Below are 25683 nucleotides of genomic sequence, written 5' to 3' on the forward strand. Positions count from 1 at the left end.
CTTCAAGATAAAGAGGTTTACAGGTGGGGGAAAGTTGGCAAGTTTACTTTGTTGCTGAAATGGTTACATTATGGATCAATGGAACCTATATAATTGTTGACTTAAGAAGTCCCATGTGTCCAGTGGGTCTGCTCTAGTTGGAAATGCAATGGATATACCCACCCCAAAGGGGCTCAACCCTCTCCTGAAGAATTCTAAGAGTTAAATATGCAAATGTCTGATCATCAATGGATACATTTATCACTTTTAATATCGCCCATAATCATGTTTCAAATGAAATAGGAAGAAATGTTCAAAGTTTGGCCAGTTCTTTTGAAATATAAACTGAGATGAAATTTTTGCACATTGCCAGTGGCTGGAAGTATTACACTTCTGGACTACAGTTCCAAGAATACCCCAGTCCACATCGCCACCAGTCATGCTGGTGGGAAACTCTGACATCTGTAGTAAAGATAGGCGCAAACTGGAAAAAGCGGTGGTATGTAATGGTTTGTGGTTCATGGCTAACCATAAACCACAAATCAGCACTATCTCCCAGAAATATGAACTGGTTTGCAGATAGAAGTACCATATTTTCCATGTATAAGACACCGCCATGTATAAGACGCCCCCACTTTTCTAATCCAATTAAGAAATCTAAGTGGAGCTTAGCAAGTGTAGGGGGAAGGGATCAAAGCGCTGCAGGGATCACTTTGATCCCTGCTTTCCCCTCCACTAGCTTTTGTTCTCTCCTCAGCTTACTTCCGTGTATAAGATGACTGTCAATTTTTAATTTAAAGATTTTAGACAAAAGTATAGTCTTATACACGGAAAAATACGGTAATTTTTCCAAGATCAGATTTTTTGAAAGATCTATTCATTAGGTCTCTTAATCTGGCAGATGCAGTGAATGCTTGTACAGTACAAAATTTGTACAGGTGAATTAGGGTTCTGCCAAATAACTTGAATTTCCCAGCCCCTAGAATTGGGGTTGGAATGCACATCAAGTTGTATCAGCAGAAAATCAGCTCTTGAAAACAGAAGAAGCACCAGAATAATTGCTGTAAGGCAGTGGTTCTTAACGTGGGCAATAATGCCCCCCAGGGGGCGATTTCATTTTTCAGGGGGGTGGTAGAACAAAAAGGGGCGGTGTGGGGGCAAAAGAACAGAAGGGGGACGGTAGGGGGCGCTGGAGTGAGCCAAACCTGTGAAGGCGACTGCAGCCGCAGTGCTGGCAGTAGATCCGGTGCTGCTGCTGCCGCCAGATGATCCAGCTCTTTCTACCTGCCACGTCTCGCCTTTCTCCTTTAGGGGAGCACTGAGTGTGGATCAGGTGGAAGGAAAGGGTCTCTTGGGTCCTCATCCTCGCCCCGTGAAGCGCTGCCTCGCACCCGGGTGGGGAGGGAGGGTGGGTAGGTAGGTAGGTAGGTAAGATATTATCACCTTAGGGAGGGGGGCGATGATAACTTCCTCAATGGCTCAAGGGGGCGTTTCTTTCAAAAAGGTTAAGAACCACTGCTGTAAGGGATGATTCTGTTTTAACACTGCTGTCACTTAACACAAATTCAGGGAAGAATGCTGCAGCAAAAATTGCAGCTTTGACTTTAATTTACTCTTCATGATCCATGTGAATGAACACCATTTTTAAAAGAGCTGCATTAAAAGTGACGTTCATTATAAAAAACAAAACATTGGCATATAACACTGCAAAATAACTGAACGATAAAGCTTGCGGCATCTCATCATAATCAACCACCCAACCAGAGGATATTAAATAATGCTATGGTTTGTGACTGCACAATAAACTTGCTTTCCTTTAGTTTGGGGACACATAAAAAGAGCCATCTCTTCATGACTGTAAAAGTAGCAAACAGAGTTTATAAACATATGAGGTCAAGATAACTGCTACTTCTGGGAGGCTTTCAAGAAGACTGAAACAATCCTCGGGAAACATGAGTGGGTGTTAGCCATGTGAATCTCAAATGAGGGAGGTGTGAATAAGCATCAAGTCAGCTCATCGGGGTTCACTGACCTCCTCTCCTCTCTTCTGACCTTACCACATTGATTGCAATTTTGTTTGGTTGCATAGAAAATAGAACTTCCATGTTTCTTTTCGTAAATCTAGAGAGGGGTTTTTTTTTTGGTGTGCTGTTTTGTTTTGAAAGGTACATATTACCATATTTCCTAAACAACACTTCTGTGCTTGTTAAAAGCTACATTTTTCACAAACTTTTTTCAGACAGATGCATGTCATGAATGCATATTTTTGGTGAATTGTACCATGCGCTCCTACACGGTTGTCTTTCTGAGCTCAGATATGCATTCAGGAGGTGTCAATGGGACAAACTCTGGTCAAATAGGAACCGAAATGATTTTCTCCTCCATCTTTACTTGAAATTGAACTGTAGAGATGGACATGAACCAGAAAACTGGTGGTTTGTGGCTAACCAGGAACCACCACAAACCCCACAAAAATGGACCGATGAATGGATTGGTTTTCTGGCTGATGCTGAGTGGGGTACCTGCTCCTGCTGCTCAATGCTCAGAGGCAGGAATGCTGGGCCTGCTGTCTCTGAGGATGACACCCATGGCAACAGAAGGAGCTGGTAAAAAGATATGACAGGGACAATAGGAAAGGGCCAGGCAGGTGTCCCCTTTTGCCAAACCAAACAAAATACTGAAGGGGAAACAAAAAAGTTTGGTGTTCCATTTTGGTTTGCCAAAACAGGATCCCCCCAAACTGGGTCATGAAAGGAACCACAAATCAGCTCAGTTTGTTGAGTTGTTGTTTTCTTGTTTGTTTGGTTTGTGGTTCATTTTGTACTCATCTCTATTGAACTGTCCTGTTCAAAGGGAATTTTGCTTTGTGGATCAAGTACCGGGGCTAATAAGGAAGGAAGATTGCTTTCATGTTCTCCTTGGAAGACTCCAAATGCATTTGGCTCTCTGCCTTTGATTGTACATGAATGGTGGAGGAGAGGGACATTCTAGATCAGTGGTCCCCAGATGTTCTTGGACTTCAACTCCCAGAAATCCTGGCCAGCATAATTGGTGGTGAAGGCTTCCGGGAGTTGTAGTCCAAGAATATGTGGAGGCCCGAGGTTGGGGACCACTGTTCTAGACATCTCAAAATCTATGGAATTCAACTCATTAGAGAGTTGCTTCCACTACCTCTTGCACAACTATTTGCATACTGTAGTGATCTAGTGCAGGTGTCCTTGTGGGGAGTTTCACTCTGTGAGTCTTATATTAGATTTAGACCATAATCTTCATGGCCATTTAGGTGGTTTTATCATTTCATAGGACCGGAACAGTAGATTCACTCTGTAAAGAAATTTGGGGGAGAGACTTAAAGAAGAATATACGCAAAAATAAGCCTTCTAAACTAACCTCATATATTATACAATAAGGGCATGTCGTGAGAATGGCTGATGGTCGGATTCCAAAAGATCTCCTGTATGGAGAATTAGTGCAGAGAAATCACCCCAGAGGGAGACCACAACTGCGATAAAAGGACATCTGCAAGCGGGATCTGAAGGCCTTAGGAATGAACCTCAACAGATGGGAAACCCTGACATCTGAGCGTTCAGCCTGGAGGTAGGCAGTGCATCACAGCCTCTCCCAATTTGACAAGACCCTTGTCCAGCAGGCCGAGGCAAAGAGGCAGTCCCAGAAGCAGCAAAACAGGGAGCTGGACAGGGGAGAGACTGTATTTGTCCTCAGTGTGGAAGGGATGGTCACTCTCGAATTGGCCTTCTCAGCCACACTAGACGCTGTTCCAAGTCCTCCATACAGAGCACGTTACTAGAGTCTTTCAAGACTGAAGGATGCCTAACTAATGTTCTTATCCACCATCAGGTTTCTTCCAGCTTACGGTGGCCCTATGAACAGCAACTCCAAAGGAGCCTGTTATCTGCATCATTACCCAGCTCTTAAAAATTGTGGTGGCTTCCTTTACAGAGCAAACCTATCTTCTATTTGCCCTTCTTCTTTTAAAGCACAGATAAATACATAAAGGGATGGGACTTTTGTGTTGTAATGAAAGGAAACAAAACACACAAAAGTAGGCTCTTTTTTCTCCCTGTTTTTTCTTTTTTCCTGTTTTTTTTCTGATTCCTAAGAGGAACCTTTTGAACATAAATGTTCCATGTGAACAAAAGAGACACACACAAAAGTTTAGGGCATTTTTCATGCTTCACTCCTTCATCTAACCTTTCTTTCTCCCGGTGTCTGTCACACGACAGGGCACAGTTTCCATCCATTGGTGTTGTGGGGGCTGCTGTCAGCTGCCAATCAGAACAGCCAGGCGGGGGCGAGAAGGGATTTTGAATATATAAAAGGGTCTGGATTTGTTGGCATCCAGTGGGAGTAATCTTTCTTCACTTCACTCATTTCTTGTGGCGCCCGCCATCTTGTGATGCCTATCTTGTGCCTCAATCCATCTTCAATTGTTTCTTCCCCCTCCCCACCCTTGGAGTTTTGGATAATTTTTCCCCATTTTTCCCCCCAATTCTTTTTGCTTCTGCTTGTGTCAGCACAGCTTCTTTCGAATTCTTTCTTAGACTGCCATGCCTATGTTTTTGGGGGGTGGGAGAATTTGAGGAAGAACTAAATCTTTGTCTTGAGCAAAGTTTTTCTAGCTTCAAGGGATAGTTCAAACCATTCCCTACTTATGGAAAACTCGATTCCTGATGGGAAATCTCTGGTATTTATTTATTTATTTATTTATTTATTTATTTATTTATTTATTTATTTATTTATTTATTTATTTATTTATTTGTTTGTTTGTTTGTTTGTTTGTTTGTTTATTTATTTATTTATTTATTTATTTATTTATTTATTTATTTGTTTGTTTGTTTGTTTATTTATTTATTTTATATCCCGCCTATCTAGTCACTTAAGACCACTCTAGGTAGTGTTCTAGATCAGTGGTTCTTAACCTTTTTGAAAGAAACGCCCCCTTGAGCCATTGAGGAAGTTATCATCGCCCCCCTTCCTGAGGTGATGATATCCTACCTACCTACCTACCTACCTACCTACCTACCTACCTACCTACCTACCTACCTACCTACCTACCTACCTACCTACCTACCTAGTCTCCCTCCCCACCCGGGTGCGAGGCAGTGCTTCACGGGGCGAGGATGAGGACCCAAGAGACCCTTTCCTTCCATCCGATCCACACTCAGTGCTCCCCTAAAGGAGAAAGGCGAGACGTGGCAGGTAGAAAGAGCTGGATCATCTGGCGGCAGCAGCAGCACTGGATCTACTGCCAGCACTGTGGCTGCAGTCGCCTTCACAGGTTTGGCTCGCTCCAGCGCCCCCCCACCGCCCCTTCTGTTCTTTCGCACCCACACCGCCCCTTTTCATTCTACCGCCCCCCTGAAAAATGAAATCGCCCCCTGGGGGGCATTATTGCCCACATTAAGAACCACTGTTCTAGATGAGAGGCTGTCATGCGGGGGCCAACATTGGGTCAGCGTCAGAGCAATCATGCTAAGATAGAGGAGGGCCACCTCCTAACTTTCTGTAAAGGTAGGCTGGCCCCCATCTTTGCTGTCCTTCTGCAAGCAGGCAAAGACCTTTTGCTTCAGGCAAACCTTTCCTTAATGGTGGTGGTTTGAAAGGGTTTTAAAAATGGATTATTGTGTTCTTTTTTTCAGCAGTGCACCTGCATTTTAAGAGGGAGTGTAACATCATCCAGTACAGGCGGCAACCCTATTTCCTTGATCTGTCTTTCAACTGACCATGAGCACCTCTGTCTTGTCTGGGTTAAGTTTCAGTTCATTTGCCCAGTCCATCACTAACACCAGAATCTGATTTAGAACCAAGACAGCTTCCTTGGATTTAGGTGGAAAGAAGAGATAAGAGTTGGTTGTCTTCTGCATACTGGTGACACTGAGCCCCAAAATTCTGGATGCTTGCTTGCTTTTCTTGGATTTTCAGAGAGGAACTGTGTTTGTGTATTTTATTTAGTTATTTTGTCCCATGTGTTTATGTATGCACAAGAGAGTGACGTTCTGTGTTTAAGTTTAGAAAATAGCTAGTTGATTAATTTACAGCACATTTGTTCTGTTGAAGATGCATATTTTGGTGGGTTTGGTGGGAATGTTTCGTTTGCTTCCATGGGTGGGTGTGGACTGTGGTCGTGATGGACTTCCCTTGCCCCTGTGGCTTTGGGATAGTTTTACGGATTCTTCAGGTTTATTTATTTTGTTTTGAGAAGTGTCACAAATAGGGAAAACCAAAATTAAATGACTTGAAATGACCTTTCATTTTACACAAATGTACTACTGCATGGAAAACAAAACAAAACACATACACAAAAACAATAGGGTCACAAAACAAGAATTACGTTTTTGCCATGCACATTCCTATTGATTGATTGATCCACTGACAGGCTGGCTGGCTGATTCACTGGCTGAATTCCTAAGTCACAGTCAAGCAAGCCCCTACGTTAGTATAAGAAGTCACAACTGCATTTGAATAAATTAGAACTTATGGAGGAACTGACTCACAAAATCCACACTGATTCAACGATATGCTCAACAACAGGATGTCTTCCAAGGATTCAAAGATTTATCCACTGTCTTTCATGAAACTCCATCCAAAGTCGTTTATATCAAAATGATAAGACAAATAATTTGAACAGCCAATAGAACCACAAGGAAAAGCTGAAACTATTTAAACATTATGAAATCAAGTATACAGATGTTATAACAATAAAGAGCAATATGTATCGAAAAGTATTTTGAAATCTGAGAACGGCGTCAGGTTAAAACCTTCCTGTTCCAAAAGTTTTTTAACTTTTTAAGTGAAGTTTTTAATTGAAGGTTTTAATTTTAATTAATAAGTCATGGATCTAGACTGTTTTTGTAGATTGTCTTTGTGTTTGTGTTTGTTTTTTATTTTTGCCTTTGTAGAGTGGATGTGTTCGTATTGGTTTTTAGCGTCTGTTTTTAACTGAACTGTTTTTATTGATGTTGGAAGCCACCCGGAGACTCTTGCAGAGTGTGGGCGGCAAACAAGTCAAATAGATAGATAGATAGATAGATAGATAGATAGATAGATAGATAGATAGATAGATAGATAGATAGATAGATAGATAGATAGATAGATAGATAGATAGATAGATAGATAGATAGATAGATAGATAGATAGATAGATAGATAGATAGATAGACAGACAGACAAACAAACAAACAAACATTTCAGAGTCCTTTTAAAAACCAACAAAATGTAGGTCACATTCGGGAAGAGCCCTACAGATAGACAAAGCTACCAGCAAAATGGTTCTTTCTGTTGCATCTGTTAATCTAACTGATCTAAGTGATGGACTTCTGGGAGTGATCTCCAGGTCCACCCATGTTCATATTGATATCCAGGGACGTTCAAATAACTTGATGCCAAATCATTTAGGACTTTAATAGTATCATCTTTAAATGAAGCCAACCAGTCTCAACACAGTCCCAAATATGAAGTTCGGCTTTCTCTGCTACAGCACAAATCTTTCAGCTCATCCTCCAGAGACGGGAGGTCTGCTTCTCAACTCAATATTAGCTTTATCTCAAATGGATTTAGCATTTCTCTCTGCACATTTTTTCTCTCTCTCACCTGTTTGTTCCACAACTGTTGCCAACAACCGATGTGGCATCCTAGGTGGGACTTTCAGACTCGCACGCACCAAGTAATACCTAGAGAAAGAAGGTTTTGAGAAAAAGGAACACTATTATAGAAATGGCAGCTCTCCTTCGTAAGAGCAAACAAAAAGTGCAAACATGCTACATATGAGCTCTTAGCACCAAAAAGCAACACTTTCCAATTCATCTTGAGGTGCTAATCTTGGAGCAAGAGGACTATCAGCATTGGGCAAATAGTTACCTAAAAACCCAAAAATTGACATTGAAAATGGTAGTGGATTTTTTGGGCTCTTTGGCCGTGTTCTGAAGGTTGTTCTTCCTAATGTTTCGCCAGACTGGCAAAACGTTAGGAAGAACAACCTTCAGAACACAGCCAAAGAGCCCAAAAAACCCACAACAACCATCAGATCCTGGCTGTGAAAGACTTCGAGAATACATTGACATTGAAAATGTTGGCCTATTTTGCAGGGTGGCAGGCCAAAGCAAAAGAGAAGTGACCTGCCTATTTCACAGTTCAGGATGTGCCGCATTTTCAGGATCAGAAGGGAAAATCCACAACAGTTATTGATCCTTCTAAGTTGGAAGTCTCATTATTTATCTTCACCTCCCGGTAATCTCCTTACAATGTCTACAACAATGCAACATCTTCCACTATGATTAGAGATGGGGGAAAATACAACTAAGTCTCTTGCTTTCATTGATCTAGAGGACAGAGTAAGATACCTTGGTGGGCAGTTTTGGCCCTTTCAGATCTTTGTCCAGCAGAGAGTGAAACATAGAGTAACCCCTGCCCAAGACCTGTGCAATTTACACAAAATATCTCTAGTGACCTTCCCCTTTGAAAAGTAAGACACATATGTACATGTAACACAGATAGCAACAACAGGACTCACTGATTATTAAGAAAGATGCAGACAACCCATCCTTTGCTTCAAATTCTGAAACAAAATAGCAGGGGGCCTTTGATGTAATATTTGCAGTTGTATGAACTGGGGACTTCTGTGCAAAAGAGAGAACATTGTGCAAAAAAAATGGGAATTTTATCAAAATTCTGCTCTCTACCAAAACATGAGGTCTTTCTCCTTACATGTGAGGAGATAAATAACTAATCATCATGTAGGTTGAGAATGACCAGAGGGAAATAAGTATTCTCCTTCTTCATTCTTGAAAGTTTTTTTCCAACTCAGCAATAGAACACGGAAACAAAATCTGCAAAGTATTTTTGTGAAAGTGGTTGCTTCCCATCCAGAAGAAATAGAAGTTCAAGACAGGTTTTCATTTGTTTCTCAGTTGTCTTTGGTTTGGGGATAAAATTCGCTACATCGGGATGGTGAACTCAGGCCCTATTTGCAAATCCCACTCTTCAGGGGCCCTAATCTGTCCATTTAGTACAGTGGTTCCCAAGGTGAACCCAGGTGTTCTCGGACTTCAACTCCCAGAAACCCCAGCGAACACAGCTTACAGTGAAGGCTTCTGGGAGCTGCAGTCCAAGAACACCTGAGTTACCCAGGATTGGTAACCATTGATTTAATATACCCCCAAACCCCATGTCTCCTTTCCCATGCCACTACTATTCTAAAACAGAATTTTTCTGTAATCTAAATGGGGGGCGGGAATCATTGGTAGCAACAAGAACCTAAAAAGAACAACAACAAACCAAGCCCACTAGATTTGGGAATTCACCTTTATGATTTTAGCTCCTCCTTCTGTCAAAATGTGGCCTCGACAAACTTCTCTGAAATGGAGGTTTGCCTGCAGGCTCAAATATGTCCTTTGTAGTGTTCTCCTCAGTGGACAAAATTAGTTGGATATGTAACTAGAGTTTCTTTGCCCAAGTGGAAAGCCCCTTTCCCATTTGAAAAGACCGCCTAAGGCTATGAGGTGTCCATACTATTTTCCCATACTATAAAGCCTCAAATGTTTTTCCTGGTTTTCAAGCAGGAGGACTAAGACAGTAATAATACAAGAGAGAGGTTTTATTAGAAAGAGGAACTACTACATCTCATCCTCTACATATATTCAATCCAGAAACGCAAAGGTCAGAACAGGAGTCATAAATTGTCTATGCCAAAGACTTCCAGGCGCTCTCATTGCTGGAGGTCAAATAGCCCAGAATGAGTTGGAAAAGCACCTAAGCTAGTGCAATTTGAATATCTCAGGCTTACAAATGGGACAATCATGTGGTTCCCCCTTTTTAAAACTTGTTTTTTTTTTACTTCCTGCATTATGTACCACTGTACATAAACGGTGAGGAAGTGGAGAGAGTTGGTAGTTTTAAATTTCTGGGTACTTACATCTCAGAGGACCTCTCATGGACTATAAATGCCAACATGCTAATAAAGAAGGCACAGAAGAGGCTGTATTTCCTGAGAATGCTCGGGAAGTTCAATTTATCACAGCATTTACTTCTGTCCTACTACCGTAGCACCATTGAGAGTGTCCTAACTTATGGCATTCTGGCATGGTTTGGGAGTAGCTCTGTAGTGGACAAAAAAACTCTACAGAGAACCATTAAAATTGCCCAGAATATCATCGGGCTCCAGCTACCAACCCTGGGTCACATCCCGCTGTCTGAGGAAGTCACACAGCATCCTGAGAGACTCTTCCCATCCTGCTTATAACTTTTTTGAACTGTTACCGTCTGGCAGAAGATATAGAACTATTAAGACTCGGACCACACGTTTTCTAAATAGTTTTTATCCTAGAGCTATAATTGCAATTAATAATGAGCTTAAAGACCACCAGTAGTGAATAATTAGTTGGACCGTGTTACTTGGCCTGAGGTGTAGATGTTTGTATTTTTAGTGGGGGACTTCTAGTGGGTGGGGAGTGTTTGGGGAATGTTATGTGTGTGCATGTGTCTGGTCTCTGGGTGTCTGTGAATTTCGTTGTATGGTATACTGTGTATATACTTACAATGGCAATAAATTATATTATTATTATTATTATTATTATTATTATTATTATTATTATTATTATTATTATTATTATTATTATTATTATTATTATTATTATTATTGAGGCTCATACCTGGTTTTTACATGTTTCCGTTTTGCTTTTGCATTTTCCCAACAGACACATTTAGTTATGAGTTCTACCTAATTTAGGCAACCCCTCACATTGACTAAAATGTATTTGCCCATGCTACTACCTCTCCTGCTGCCACACTGCATCTGTACACTTCCAGATGTGCGCTTTTGATTCTCAGCTTCAATGAATCTACTAGCTGCCATTCTGTTTCTGGCCACAATTCAGAGGGCTGGTTTTAACCTATATAAAGCCATAAACAGTTTGATCTCAAGCTATCTCAAGGACCATGTCTCCCATTAAGAGACTGCTTGGGTGTTAAGATCACCTGAGGAGGCCTTTCTCTCAGTTCCACCACCTTCACATTTGGGGGAGCCATGTGGGAAAGGGTGTTCTCTGTGGCTGTTCCCAGCCTTTGGAACTCCCCCCCACAGGAGGCCAGACTGGCCCCCTCTTTACTGTCCATCCACAAGCATGCAAAGACCTTTCTCTTCAAGCAAGCTTTCCCTGAGTGAATGGCTGCTTGAGCTGCTTGCCTTTTAGTTGTGTAAGACAAATTGTATACTCTTTTTTTTTTTTTTGCTTTAAATATTGTCTTTCAATGATGGAAGCCACCTTGGGTTCTTTTTAAAGAGAAAGGTGAGGTAAAAAAATGAAATAAATGAATTCATTTCTTTAAAATGTTTTATAAAGCTACCAAATGTGTGACTCTGTGGATTTCCAAGGCAGGCCTGTTCCTGAGCAATGACTTTGCTGCATTGTTCACAAGTTATGTGCATACTGAAATCACCTTTTATCAGTGGCAAGGTGTCTTCAACCACCATCACCCCACTGCATACACAGTGGTGATGCTGCCACCATCATCCCATTGCATACACAGCATCAATGAATTCCATTTTAAAAAGGAAAGGAACTATCATAGTTGCCCGACTGGTTCTCTACGGAAGCCAAACAAAATCTAAGCCCATGGCTCACAAAGTATTTAGTGAATAAAAACGAAGGTCAGCCCATGTTGCTGTCATATCTTCGAGCTCCCAGTGTTAAATAGTCTGGCATTTGAAAAAGATGAAAGCAAAACCAGCATTTTGCCTTGACACGGAAGACTTTATCATCCAGCAGGATGCCCCGAGAAACACAGTGGTGATCACAGCATGTCATCACTCTCCGAGGGATTGCAGCGGTAGCACTCTGACAGCAAGCTTAGCCATTTGCCAGTAACAGATTAGTCCAGTGGAGACTTTATTCCCCAAACATGTAGGAGAGTCCAGAGAACAGCCAGGAGAAGGAGTGGGGGAATGTATCCAGGGTTAGACCGAAAGGAGCATGTACTCGCATAGGAATCAGCCAGGGCTCTGACACCTTCAAAGAGAGGCTTCAGTATCAGCCTATCATCCTCACAGGTATGTTTGGTGGGGCCAGAAGACAAGACCTTCTTGATGGATGCTCTCAGACAGGAACAGCTGGGTTGGCTCCTTTTCTATTGTTGTTCCAACAACAAAGTCCTTTTTATTGAGGCAGAAACAATTGACTGGCTTTTTATGGATTAGGGATGTTTTTAAAAGTTAAATGTATTTTTAAAAACTGGTTTAGCAGTATAACATTCCATTCATTTTAATCTTTATCTATTACCATAATAGCTATTGTCCAGTCGCCAATATTCCCTTTATTGGCAAGCTGGTGGAGAGAGTGGTGGCCAACCAGCTTTAGGCTCTCCTGGAGGAGACCAATGCCCTTGATCTGTTCCAGTTTGGGTTCAGACCACATCATGGCATGGAGACGCCTTTGGTCACCCTGCAAGATGACCTCCTGAGAGAGGTCGACAGGGGCAAAACCTCCTTGTTGGTCCTCCTCAACCTTTCAGCAGCCTTTAATACCATCAACCAGGGTTGGGGATTGGTGGTCTGGCCTTGGACTGGCTCTGATCCTTCCTGGAGGACCATCCTCAGAGAGCTCAGCTTGGGGAGATGTTCTTCACTCCATGGACTCTCAACTGTGGGGTCCCGCAAGGGTCAATCATCTCCCCAATGCTATTTAATATCTATATGAGGTCTCTGGGGGAGGTCATCAGGAGTTCTAGAGCTCCATGTCACCAATATGCAGATGACACACAGCTCTATCTCTACTTCTACCCTTCTGCAGTGGATACTGTTTCATCCCTTGAGCACTGCATGGACAGGATGGAAATCCTGCAGGTGGGGGACACTTGTGTCTGTGGTCTGGGTGCCTACTTATCTTTGGAGGGGCACTCCTTCTATGAAGGATGAGGTGCTTAGCTTGGGTGTCCTCTTGGACCCATCGCTATCAATGACATCACAGATAGCTTCTCTGGTCCGATCCACTTATTTCCACCTAAAGCACATCACCCAGCTACATCCCTACCATGACACCAGGTCCCTCATCATGCAGGTTCATGGGCTGGTAGTCTCGAGATTAGACTACTGCAATGCCCTCTCTGTGGGACTGCCTTTGGGACTGCTACAGAGATTGCAACAGGTCCAGAACATGGCAGTTAGACTATTGAGTGAGGTTAGAAAATACCAACACATCTCCCCTACCTTGGCCGCCTTACACTGGCTACCTCTTTACTCCTGTACTAGTTTCAATGTGATGGTAATAACCTAAAACTCACAACCTCTGCCTCCATTGCGAGATACCCAACCTATTTTAATTTTGTTAGGAGAGGGAATATTAGATCCAGACACTTTTGTGGGAGACTTCATGCTACAGCTAGAGATACCTCAAAAGAGTAGCAAACAGAGAATCTGGATCTTAGACCCAAATTGTTTCTTCATCCCTCCTTTCTTGTTATTATATGCCCACCCTTTTTCTCTCTGAATGTGAGACAGCACAATATTTTTGTCAGTTTTGACATGAGTTCTCACAATGGAGATGATATGTTCTTTTTGTGCAATTTGCACAATTTGCATAATCTACACACACTGAGCAAAACTACAGTTGTTCTCTTGCTGCATAATTTTTTTTTTAAAAAGCACTGAATGGGTTGCTTGTGTCCTTTTAAATCAATCAGGTATTTGCTGTGTGTGTGGTTTGCCTCAGAAAGAGAAAGGACAAGAGTTTTGCACTAAGGCATTATGTTCTAATTGTGGAAGACTTGATGGGGAAAATGCCCATTCATTATCTCATTCTTGTGCTGACATTAAGTAATAATGAAGACATTAACAAACTCTTAACTGGTATCTCACTGTGTCAAGAAAGCCCATCCCATGTTTCAACAGCTGAGAGCTATTTGTGGGAAACAAAGCAACTGGAAGTACAGAACTGTTGAATCAAGGGATTGGGTGGAGGGCAATGGGTTTTCCATTTGTAAGGGTGTCATGCGATTATATCCAAAGCTCAGCTTGACTTATATATGATGCTCAACTGATCTGCAGAGAGATAAATAATCGTCAGTTTATAAGTGAAATTCATTCTTAACAAGGTTGGGAACCACTGCCCTAGTGTGTTGTTCATGGCTGTGTCTGTGTGTTTGTGTGTGTGTGTGTGTGTGTGGAAATGAATACCTGGATTACTATATTGATCGTGAGTGGTTTGATTTAGGATGCTAGGACCTATTTTTCTTCACCCACATTGGTTTATCTGTTTTTTGTTTGTTGTGGTGACATCACTATTACAATTCAAAACAGCTGTCTCCTGCATCTCTTTTTCTTGTGTTCCTTGGACTGGAGGCAAGCTAGTCATTTTTCCAGAAATAATTCCAATGACACCGTTAAATCAACCCCCTGCTCCGAATGACAGGCATCTGGACTTTTCCTTTCACAGTGATTCCCCCCACACAACAAGATCTAGAAACCCACCAATCTTGACATGAAGCTGGACAAGAAATAGACCAGAGAGTCTTGGACAGGGCATAGAGTGGACTATGGATTTTTCAAAATTTTGTATTCTTGTTTGCAAGTGAAAAAATTCAGATGGTCTGGGGAAAACAGGTAAGAGAATTCCCTTGGAATTCGATACAAACGAACGGGTGTGCGAATGAAAGCTTGAGGCCGTCACGAATTTTGTGCCAGTTTTGTAGCACCAACCCTGACCCAATGCCCCTCTTTTCTAATGGGGAAGACAAGTAGCATGTGACACAGGAAATCTTTTCTAGGCTTCTAAAGTCTGTCTCACTCTGCCAGCCAGCCGGCACATTCTAGAAACATTTTGGGGGGTGGGTGGGGGGAAGTAGCATTCATTGACTTAACCTTTAAGCCCCTGTCTGAGCCAGCTAAGCTCTAAAATAGGAGGCTAAGCTTTAAAAATTGGATGTGGGCAAAACCACAGATTGGATCGTCTCTCTCTCTCTCTCTCTCTTTTATTCTCCTTCTTATTTTTAGCCTTGAAATCAAATGGCAGTGTTGCCTTTTGCCGGTTGCTCTGCCAGACACCAGGAAAACAAAAAGCTCCAGCTCCTTCGTCCCCCGCAGTCCTCTGACAACCACCTGAACAGGCTTTCTTGAAGATTCCTTTTATGCTCACCTCAGGAGCTCATGCCCTTCTTGGCACCGCCACAGCGGTGTGGCCTGCCTTTTATTTGCTCCTGCGTCGGCCTCTTTACACAAGCCTGCCCTTTGCTTACCCTCCTGGGTGCTTAATAAAACAGGGAATGGAAAGAGGAAAGGAAGGGAGAAGGGGGAAACCCAACAAAGAAATGGAGGCTGAATGGAAACATAATAGGAAAGCCAGTAAGGTATCCTGCACCAGCCTGTCAGTGGTGCAGGATCAAGAAGAAAAGCCAGCATCACTAGGAAACTGACTAGAATCCAGAGATGAATGCCCTGGTCACTGAGGTTGTGAGGAAGAACAGGAAGAGGAGGAGAAACCCCTGATAATTTTTCTTATTATTTCTTTCAATAGTGTTTTCTATGCTTTTTCTTAAAAAAAATTTTTTGCGTTGTACTCAAGTCCTCAAAAGGCAAGCCCAGAAGAGGAGAGGTAAAACTTTCCATGCCTCATCCTCACAATGACAGAACTGCAAGATAGAGGAGGTTGGAGAATTTACAAGTTATTTTGATTATGTTCTCACCGGAGCAAAAGGATAATGCTTCGTGCACATTGCTGAATTTCTTGCTCAGCATCCTCCCAATTTGTGTAAAGGGCCATTTCTGTAAAAAATTGGATGACTGTGACATTGTTTCATGGACATTTAAGAAGCTGAAGCATGGAATGGGTTCTTTGTATCATTCTTAACAGTCAGCAGCTGTTATGCATGCTTTGGCTGTCAAGAAAGGATTCTAATTTTGCACAGACATATTTGGACAAATTACAGGGACTTGAAAAGCAAAAAAAAAATATCCTCTCACTTGTAGTTAAAGGCGCGGAATATGCGTTAGCATTTGTTTTTGGTTTTTTTAAAATTCTTTGTTGATGTGTCTTGCCAAGTCAATGGGGGGGGGAAATTTAGGGAGTATTCTTCAAAACCCTATTCAGAAGTAGACCAGTACAAGCAAATTCTGCTAGCTTTCCCCTCTCAGCATTGAAAAGGGTCACATGTGATTCTATTCACTTTTTTATTTTATTTTATTTATTGGATTTTTACCCCGCCCCTCTAGACCATGTCTACTGCATGTTTATTAAATGTTGATATTGCCTGGTGTTGAGGAGGACTCAACACCTGGAAACACCTCTGTGTAATGATGTTTTTCCATATGGAGAATACAATTTCAGGTTTGTCTCAATAAGTAGGATCTTCACCCTTCCATTAGTATTACATTACAAGTGCAATGTAGCTTTTACAAAGACTGGTCTAGAATGGCAAGGATTTAAATTTTCAATCAGCTTTATCTATCTATCTATCTATCTATCTATCTATCTATCTATCTATCTATCTATCTATCTATCTATCTATCTATCTATCTATCTATCTATCTATCTATCTATCTATCTATCTATCTATCTATTAATTACATGTTTAGACCACCCAACATAATGAAACACTGCTCAGGGCAGTTTACATACTTAAGCAAAACATACACCAACTAAAATAAGTTTTAAAATGAAATACAGAGTGCCACAAACCAAAACAGAAACATGTGAGCTAAGATTGACACCTGGTGGATTAAATGAACTGACTGAATGAACCCAGGGCAGCCATTTTGTTTTTCAGCCTGACCAGAGATGGGACGTGTGTGTTAAACTACATCACCCAGCATCCCACAGCCAGCAGGTCCAGTGCGCATCCTAGCTTTAGCATTTTGGGAATTGTAGTCCAACCCCCCCCTGGCAAACATTTCGCCTTTCTGGGGCTTGACCTAACTCATAGAGTTATTGTGGGATTATTATAGGATGGCAGGGATACAGAGAGGAAGGAACCATGTGTGAGGGACGCCACCTTGAGCTCCTTAGAGGAAAAAGACCACACGCGTCACCAGCGTTGCTGCTAAAATCTGCAAATATAATTGAAATCTGAAGCTCGGTTCTATTTTTTGATTAAAAGCCCTGCCAGTGCTGAAAACATGCAAAGGGGAGTTGCTGGAATCTACCCAAGCTCACCTAGTCTTACCAAATTGTTGGCAATTATACAAGTCAGCGTTATTTCCCCCTCAGAACAGAAGACACACTTCAAAAAGTACATCTAGTACAGATGAGAAATGCCAGACCGACAACACAGGAATCTAGAGACATCCGTTTACCATGCAATGCCTCCCTGAGGGCTGCACTGCAAGGTTCTCTTGCCAACATGACTCAAGTCTGGATTTGTGGAGGAAGGCCTTCCTGTGAAGAAGGAAGGAAACTGACTCTCTCTGAGAAACGTTCTTTGGGGAATTTCGGCTCCTGCTCCTGATAAGATACCCCAAACCAAAAAATCAATGGGTGCTACCTATGCCAGACGTGGCATCATCAACCAATATCCTAGGGTAGATGCTGGGATGGCGTGGGGACACTACCCGAACAGGGCCAAACAGCCCTGCCATAGGTTGCAAATGGGCTATGTCAAGGAGGCAGATTTATAAGCCTCTAATTTAGACGTGGTGGCGCTGCAAGTTAGACCGCAGAAGCCTCTGTGCTGCAAGGTCAGAAGACCAGCAGTTGTAAGATCGATTGCATGTGACAGAGTGAGCCCCCGTCTCTTGTCCCAGCTCCTGCCAATCTAGCCGTTCGGAAGCATGTAAAAATGCGAGTAGATAAATAGGTACCACCTCGGTGGGAAGGTCATGGCGTTCCATGTCTAGTCATGCTGGCCACATGACCACGGAAACTGTCTTCGGACAAACACTGGCTCTACGGCTTGGAAATGGGGATGAGCACCACCCCTTAGAGTCGAACACGACTGGACTAAATGTCAAGGGGAACCTTTACCTTTAATTAATTTAGTATTCTTCAGTCCTCACCCCACATCTTAATGGACACCAGACTGGGTGCTCCAGGGCACCATGAAAATTTGAACTGAGATCTCCTACTATTACCAGTGCTGGTTACACCATAGTGCAGGTGCAAGTGTTAGATACCATGATTCGGGCTCAGGGCTCTACAGGGGGGAGCACTTTCCCACAAAATGGAACCACAACAAGATGTGAGGGGGGGACACAGCTTCTTTTAGGGGGAAGATTCTGACTCCTAAAGGCCTAAAAGTAGGATTCTTCTGAAGAGGAAGATAGGGTGTGTATGTGTATCACAAAACAGCTCGAAGGGCCACACACAGGTCATCGGCTCCATGAATCTCAGTCCTGCCCAAGAGGGCCATAGATGTTAGAGAACTTCTAAAGAGACACTTTGCTCAAAGCCCGTGCAGATCTGGAAACCACCCCACATGCCACTTGTGTTTTTGACCGTGGTTTTGGTGTTGATTTTATTCATTATTTTTAGTTTGGTGTTTATATGACTCTTTTAAAATATTTGTATACTTACAGTTTTTAGCTTTTAAATTTTTTTTTTTTTGAATTATCTAACCTCCTTGGGTCTTTTTAAGGAGAAAGGTGAGGTAAAAGTACATTAAATAAATAAATAAAAAACTTTGTATGGTGAAGTTCACACATGTCCATGATACACAAAGTATGATGAAACTAACCTGAAAGTCACAGACTGATTCATCTATCTGTGCTATTATTACTTAATTCTGGTGCAAATGGCATCTAATTTTATAGCCAGAATTTCACATTTTGAATGATATACTTTATTCTTTTCTATTATCACTGTACAACTTTCAGGGGCACAAAAAGGGAATTATTTACTAGTTGCACAATCTGACAATCCACCAGTGCTAGTATAGTTTACCAGCTATACTTGTGGTTCATTTGCTCATCAATATATTCATTAATTCATTTGCTCACTCCTTTCATTTATACCTGTCTTTCTCTCAATAAATAGATTTTGTTTAATTTCTTTGTGTGCCTCATGGTTTTTTCATTTTGTTTTGTTTTTCCAGAAGTAATACTAATTTGTGCAAAATTATGACAATTAATGGGCAAAATGGCCTGCGCGAGATTCTCCTTCAGCTGCACAGAATTTGAGTTTTCACGAATACAACAAATCACAATATTCTAAAGCAATTCAAGATATTGCATATTGTATAAAAACAGTTTAAATCATTAAAAAACATATTGGGAAGGGTAAAAGGCATAACATTTCCACTGTCTTGTTAAAAATTTCTCTAAAGAAGCCAGTCTTTGCTTGCTTGTACAGGAGGGAAGAGGCCAGCCTGACTCTATTGGAATGGGATTTCATACCCTCAGATCACCAACAAAGAAAGTTTTATTTGCTGGGGATAGAAACTGAACAAGTTGTCTCTGCTAGTGAGATATATATATATATATATATATATAGAGAGAGAGAGAGAGAGAGAGAGAAATCCCTTCTTTTTGCTTACAGCCAGATTTCTCATGCAAGATTATATTTCCCCCAAGAAATCTTGTTAAATTTATTGGATGTCTCATGGTCTTTTGTTTTTGCAGAAGAAATACTGATTTGTGCAAAATTAGGAGAATTCCGAGGCAAAATGGCCTCTTCCCTGCACGAGATTCCCCATAAAGACCGTTCAGCTGCACAGAATTTGAATTTTATTACTCAAAAGAACAGGAGAAAACCTGAACTGAAACTAAAGAAAAATGGGGAGGGGTGAAGCCTGAGGTCTTATTCATAAAGCAAAGTGAAGCAATCACACACTGGTGGGGGGTCGGAGTGGGACGTCCTGGTGTGACATCTCAGGATGCCAAGAACATGAAATATCATCAAGAGTAAGCTTTTCCTCCCAAATATTCTTTGCATCCCTGTTCTCGCCTGTACTCACCAAGCGTCCCTGTGAGGATAACAGTACTGAGAGAACAGCTTCCTCTTAAAACCTGGGACGATTCATACAGGGTGACCGAATCCTGGATTCAGCTGTTGGCTAGACCCATCCAGCGTCTATCCCGCTATCACTATCCTGCTATCATATTTTTGTCTTGAAGCCACCAGAAATAACTGATACAGCTATTTCCTGGGTCTCTGGCGGCAATGAGTGCTCACAAAATTTCTTCTTCCAGCAGAAAAGAATGTCTTTGTGATGCATCAAAACACCCCACTGAGAAAACTGCCAGCTATTGCAAGATTTTTTTTTTCCTGGTGCCGCAGATGAACAGAAACATCTACACTTTTCTCGTTTGGAGAAAGATTAGCAGGAACAACAACCCTGTATGCAAGATATTTTGCTCAGAATGTAAGATTTTATTTTCATGAACAAAATGCGAAAAATAAAGAACAACAACAACAAAACTCATAAAGATGTTCTTCATCTCATCAAGAGGACAGAAAATATTTGTAATTTTGCGATGGGGCCAGAGGTTGGAAGTTTGATTCCCCACTTGACTGGGGTTGGACTCATTGATTCATAGGGTCTGTTCTAGCTCTGCAGTTCTAAGATTCGATTTACATCCCTCCACTAGTCTCATCTAGCAGTCTAAAGACTATTCACTATATTCCTCATTCTTATTATTTATCTTGACCGGATGAGATTTTGAAAATTCCTCACCTTTAGCTAGAGCAGGGCAAGGAACTTTATTTCTGTTCAGAAAGCTCCCTGTAATTCCTGCAAGCTGTCTAGATGCAAAACCAGTGCCCTTGAGAAGCAAATTATGCATGTGTGTGGACATGCACAGGTATGCGCACAAACACACATGGAGAGAGACTAAGCAGACTTTTATCTTGACCTGGTGAGATACACCAATGCATGTGTACACACATCGACGTGCACATGTATGTACAACACATACAGAAAGAGAGAGAGAGAGAGAGAGAGAGACCAAGCAGAATATTACCAGTTGGTTGTTTAAAAAAAGGACACAAATAATCCCCTTGTTGTGTCTGGTCCTTAAAAGTTCATGCCACAAAGCAAGAACTACAGGTATTTTGTTGTCATTTGCATGATTTGCGATAAAGCATGATTTTGTGCTTCGTTGCACAAAAATATATTTGTCCCTTGTCCAGAGTCCTGTAAACAACTCATCGTCCTTCAAGGTGAGGATAATGCTTGTGCAGGCTGAACAGAATCATGCTTTATGATTGTCCTTGATGTGTCACGAAAGCAGTTGCAAACCCCGCCCCCCCCCAAAATCTGGTTGTATATAATACAGAGTGTTTATTTAACAGACAGTTGAAAAGACTTACCGTCTGGGACTATGTGACTGACTTGAGCTGTCAGAATGAACCTTTTGACTCCAGCGTCATTTCATGCCCTTACAGAGTTTGTATGCACATGGATATCCCTGTGGGTGAACCAGCTCACTTTAGCAAATATATGACCACTAAGAAGATGGTGTAAATAGCGCCAGCACCCTATTCAGTCATTCAGAAGATGAGTGACTGGAAAATAGGGGCAATGCTAGAGCCTTGGCCCCACATCCTGTCTCCGTGGGGAAGAAGACTACTTGGAGAGAAATGCTTCCCTTGCACATGGCTCAGAATCCTATCATTGTTCAGCTAAAGTCTGCATAATTTGAGTACTGTCACGCACCTTGATCAGGTGACTAGTCACATACACAACTGCACAACCAAAATGAGCCCAGGCATCTCATCAATCAGCCACAATGAATCAGTACAATTTCTGTAAATCATAGGCAAATGCCAACAGGCTGTCATTCATGGTGTCTCTCCACATCCTTAATCATAATCACATGCTGCTAAGTCAATTCTGACACATGGCAACCCTTTGCAAGGTTTTCCAGGTAGAGAATATTCAGAAGTGGTTTCCCATTCCCTTCTTCTGGGGGCATCCCTGGGACTGTGCAGCTGGCCCAAGGCCACATAGGCTGGCCCAATTTCCAGGAAGCACAGTGGGAATCGAACAGCCGTCCCCAACTCACTGAGCAACCCAGCCAACTTTGTTGCTGAAAAATCAGGAGACATGGAGAAGACCCATGTGCACTAGGCCTTAGGGAAGGGGGGAAGAGGTTGACAGCTCCTGTCCATACAGAGCCAGAAAGCTAAGGATCAGGACTTAGATGAAGCACAGAGGACACGGCCAGATGTGGGAATTCAGGGCAAAAGGTAAAGGTAAAGGTAAAGGTTCCCCTTGATAATTTTTGTTCCCCTTGACAATTTTTGTGTTTGACTCTAGGGGGCGGTGCTCATCCCCGTTTCCAAGCCATAGAGCCAGCATTTGTCCGAAGACAATCTTCCATGGTCACATGGCCAGTGCAACTTAGACACGGAATGCTGTTACCTTCCCACTGAGGTGGTCCCTATTTATCTACTTGCATTTGCATGCTTTCGAACCGCTAGGTTGGCGGGAGCTGGGACAAGCGACGGGCGCTCACTCCTTGGTCGATCTTATGACTGCTTGGTCTTCTGACCCTGCAGCACAGGCTTCTGCGGTTTAGCCTGCAGCAGCACCACGTCCCAAAGCTTCCCCCAATTCTCCCTTTTCACGTAGAAACTGAAGCAGTCAGGAGGTGCTGTTATTATTCTTTCCCACTCATGCTTTCTCATTAACCCCACTCATCTTTTCCCAAATGTCTCCACAGGGCTCTCGTCTTGCAATACCATTATGTCCTTACTCGTTGGTTGCCATCCGTAACAGGTAGGGCTATATTCGATTTGTTGACTCACACAAACTATAAAGCCCTACTGTAACTCTTAAAGAAGAAAGAGCAAAAGGGAGAATATCATACAGATGTATTTTCCCGACTAACAGAATGCCAGCCATCAGAGCCCAACATCGTCAAGGGTGTACATTTCTGGTTCCCAAAGTAATTGCTATTGTTCTTGCCATCTGACAGCCGCAGTCTCCCTCAGTGCTTGCATTTCCACTTCCATTAGAAGCCAATGTCTTGCTTGTTTGAGGACATCATCATAAAATGCCTCATGCACAGCCAAATGATTATGCGATTCTATATTATTCATTTTGCAAGCTCTCGCTTCCAGGGTGGGAGAGGTGGGTGGGGGGCACGTACAATTAGGCTGCCAAGAAATAAAGGCATACATCTTGCCTGCAGATTAATGGATATATCTTAAAAACCAAAATTGGATGTAGACTGATGAAAGGATTGCCTTGCATTTAATCACCTGCTGCCTTTCCAGCCAGCGTTTTACGTAATTAAAGTGCCAGGTTTTCTAGACTACAATGTCATAATTTTAAATTCCGGAAGACAAAGAAATGAAAAGCCCTTTTTTTAAATGTCAGTGTGCAGAACTGTTTTCTTAGCATTATCAAATTTTGTTGCCATTGCGTTGCCTCTTCCCCTTCCTATGCATCATCATCATAGAAATGCATTGCTGGAAGGGACCCTATAGATCATCAGGTCCAGCCCAGGTCAAGGAGTCACCGTGGGGAACTGAACTCTCAGTCTCTGGCTTTACAATCCGATACCTAAATCACTGAGCTGTTCCTTTTCATTCTTACATGTTTCCAGGAGTATTTTTGCAGTAACCTTCACACTGCATGTTCAAGTTCCATAGGTTGAGAGGCGGTGGGACAATAAATAGGTGGACCCTGCTTCTACTGAAGGCCCTCAAGCCAAACCCAGGTGTCTTAAGCTCTATGCATTCTTTCTGTGATGCTCACGGCTGGGCCGGCTCCACCATTTGGTAGACTTAGCATTTGTAATTCTTACTGTAACTGCAAGGGAGTTTGGCTTAAAACTTCCAGAAGGCTCAACATGGCCAGTGTTTTCCACTTCTAAGTTTTAAAAAATCAATATTTTGTCGAAGCTCAGTCTGCTTTCCGAGTTGAAAACATCTCAAAGTAAGGGTAGTCATTATGTAAAATAATTTTACCCCACCTATCTCCTTTAAGGACCCAAGGTGGCTCACATCATTAAAAGGCAATACTGAAAGCTAGGAACAGTAAGTATATAGATACTTTTAAAAAAGGATCAAACAAATACCACACTAAATGATAGTAAACAAAAGGAATATCAAAAATGCATTCAAAGCACTAAGGCACAAAGTCATCCATTTAAAAATTCCACTCAGTTAGCCCGTCACCGAGGGAAAATGTGCTTGAAGAGAAAGATCTTCACCTCCTTGCAGAAGGACAACAAAGATGGGGCTAACTAGTCTCCCATTAGTGAGGATCCTAAGAATGGGGAGGAAGCCCTAAGACCCTCCCTCCTGTCCTGTAAGGTCAAGTCCATCATCCAAACGTACTCCTTCTACCCTACCCAGGTCTGCTTCCTCCCCAAGTCCCATGACTTTAAGTTGGACATGACTCAGGCTGGCCTTTAATGGTGCCCCGCTGGTGAGCTCCTGGACCACATGATCTGAATCGTGGGGGCCCCTCAACCTCACTGCTACCACCTCTCTTTTTCGCAGTACGTGTGAGGACTGTGACTACTTAGATGAGACAGCACAACCCCAGATTCACCCCTTCATCCTGTGGGTAATCAGCATGGGACAAGCGAACAATTCATGGCCACCTTTTTGTTCAATATACCAATCTGTAGACCAAAAATTCCTATCCACTCCTAAGACAATTTCTCATTGAGCAGGCTGGATGGTGGGCCAAGCAAGATTCAGAAAGACTTGCACTAAGCCAGAAGAAGACTTCTCAGCCCTCCTGCTCTTGCCCTGGCAAATAGCAGTATGGGAACAAACATAGTACCACCATTCAGCAGATTTTTTTTTGTTCCCGTGGCCCAGCAAATTTCTCCCCTCCTGCCATCTGGATGCATGACAAAGCCACAGAGACAGTGGTTTCCTTCTGCACTAGGATTTCTTAGGAGAGATGTGATTCAGGAAATTCATAGCTGCAAATTAAGTCCGTATTTACCTTCCAATGACCAATCACAAAAGAAAGTAACACTAAATGGAAGATCCCGAAGTAAGGAAAATCAAGTGCCATGAAAAGAGATATATTTCATCGCTAGAGGATACACCTCCTCTAAAAACACGCTAAGCATATTGTGCTGACTGATCCTGTGAAGTTTTCAATTCCCTTATGTTCAGTTTTCAGAATCTCAAACTTGTATGGTTCATAGGAACGTTTGCTCTTTCACCCTGGATTTTTATTATTATTGTTGTTATTGTTATTGTTATTGTTGTTATTATTATTATTGTTGTTGTTGTTATTATTAGTATTAGTATTAGTATTGTTGTTGTTGTTGTTGTTGTTACTACTACTACTACTACTACTACTACTACTACTACTACTAATACTAATACTAATACTAATACTAATAATAATAATAATAATAATAATAATAATAATAATAATAATAATAATAATAATAATAATAATAATAATAATAATAATAATAATAATTTGGTAGTCTCTCTTAGCCCTTCACTTATTTATAAAAAAACACAATCAAAATAGTCAATAAATATTGAATAACATAAGAACAAGGGAGAAATCTAATGAAGACTTCTGACACATGCAGACACATCAATTAATTGATCTCTGGCAGATCTGGATAACTGTATTTTCCAGTTTATTAAAGATTGCCAGAAGCTTTAAACTAATTTTGGCAGAGGCTCGGCTGTCACCAGCCATTAAATCAGACATGATGGAACGAATTTGCATGAGGAGAGGAAGCCTTCAGCTTTGTTTTCCTTTCAAAAATTGCATTATATATGCTTGACCTTTTGAATTTGGTAAACAGCCTTTTGCTTTTCCTTAAAAAAAAAGA

The 25683-nt window shown here is 41.8% G+C and overlaps 1 protein-coding gene across 1 annotated transcript in view; it reads right to left on the minus strand.

Moving 5' to 3' along the window:
• Window positions 1-25683, minus strand: part of FAM135B (family with sequence similarity 135 member B) — a 175758-nt gene that overhangs the window by 86328 nt on the left and 63747 nt on the right. Inside the window, exon 3 of the mRNA XM_072999371.2 lies at window positions 7590-7669. Within this exon, the coding sequence (XP_072855472.2) occupies window positions 7590-7669 (80 nt within the window). The remainder of the gene's footprint in view (window positions 1-7589; window positions 7670-25683) is intronic.

This window comes from Pogona vitticeps, chromosome 4 (genome assembly GCF_051106095.1).
Source record: "Pogona vitticeps strain Pit_001003342236 chromosome 4, PviZW2.1, whole genome shotgun sequence".
Classification (NCBI taxonomy): Eukaryota; Metazoa; Chordata; class Lepidosauria; order Squamata; family Agamidae; genus Pogona; species Pogona vitticeps.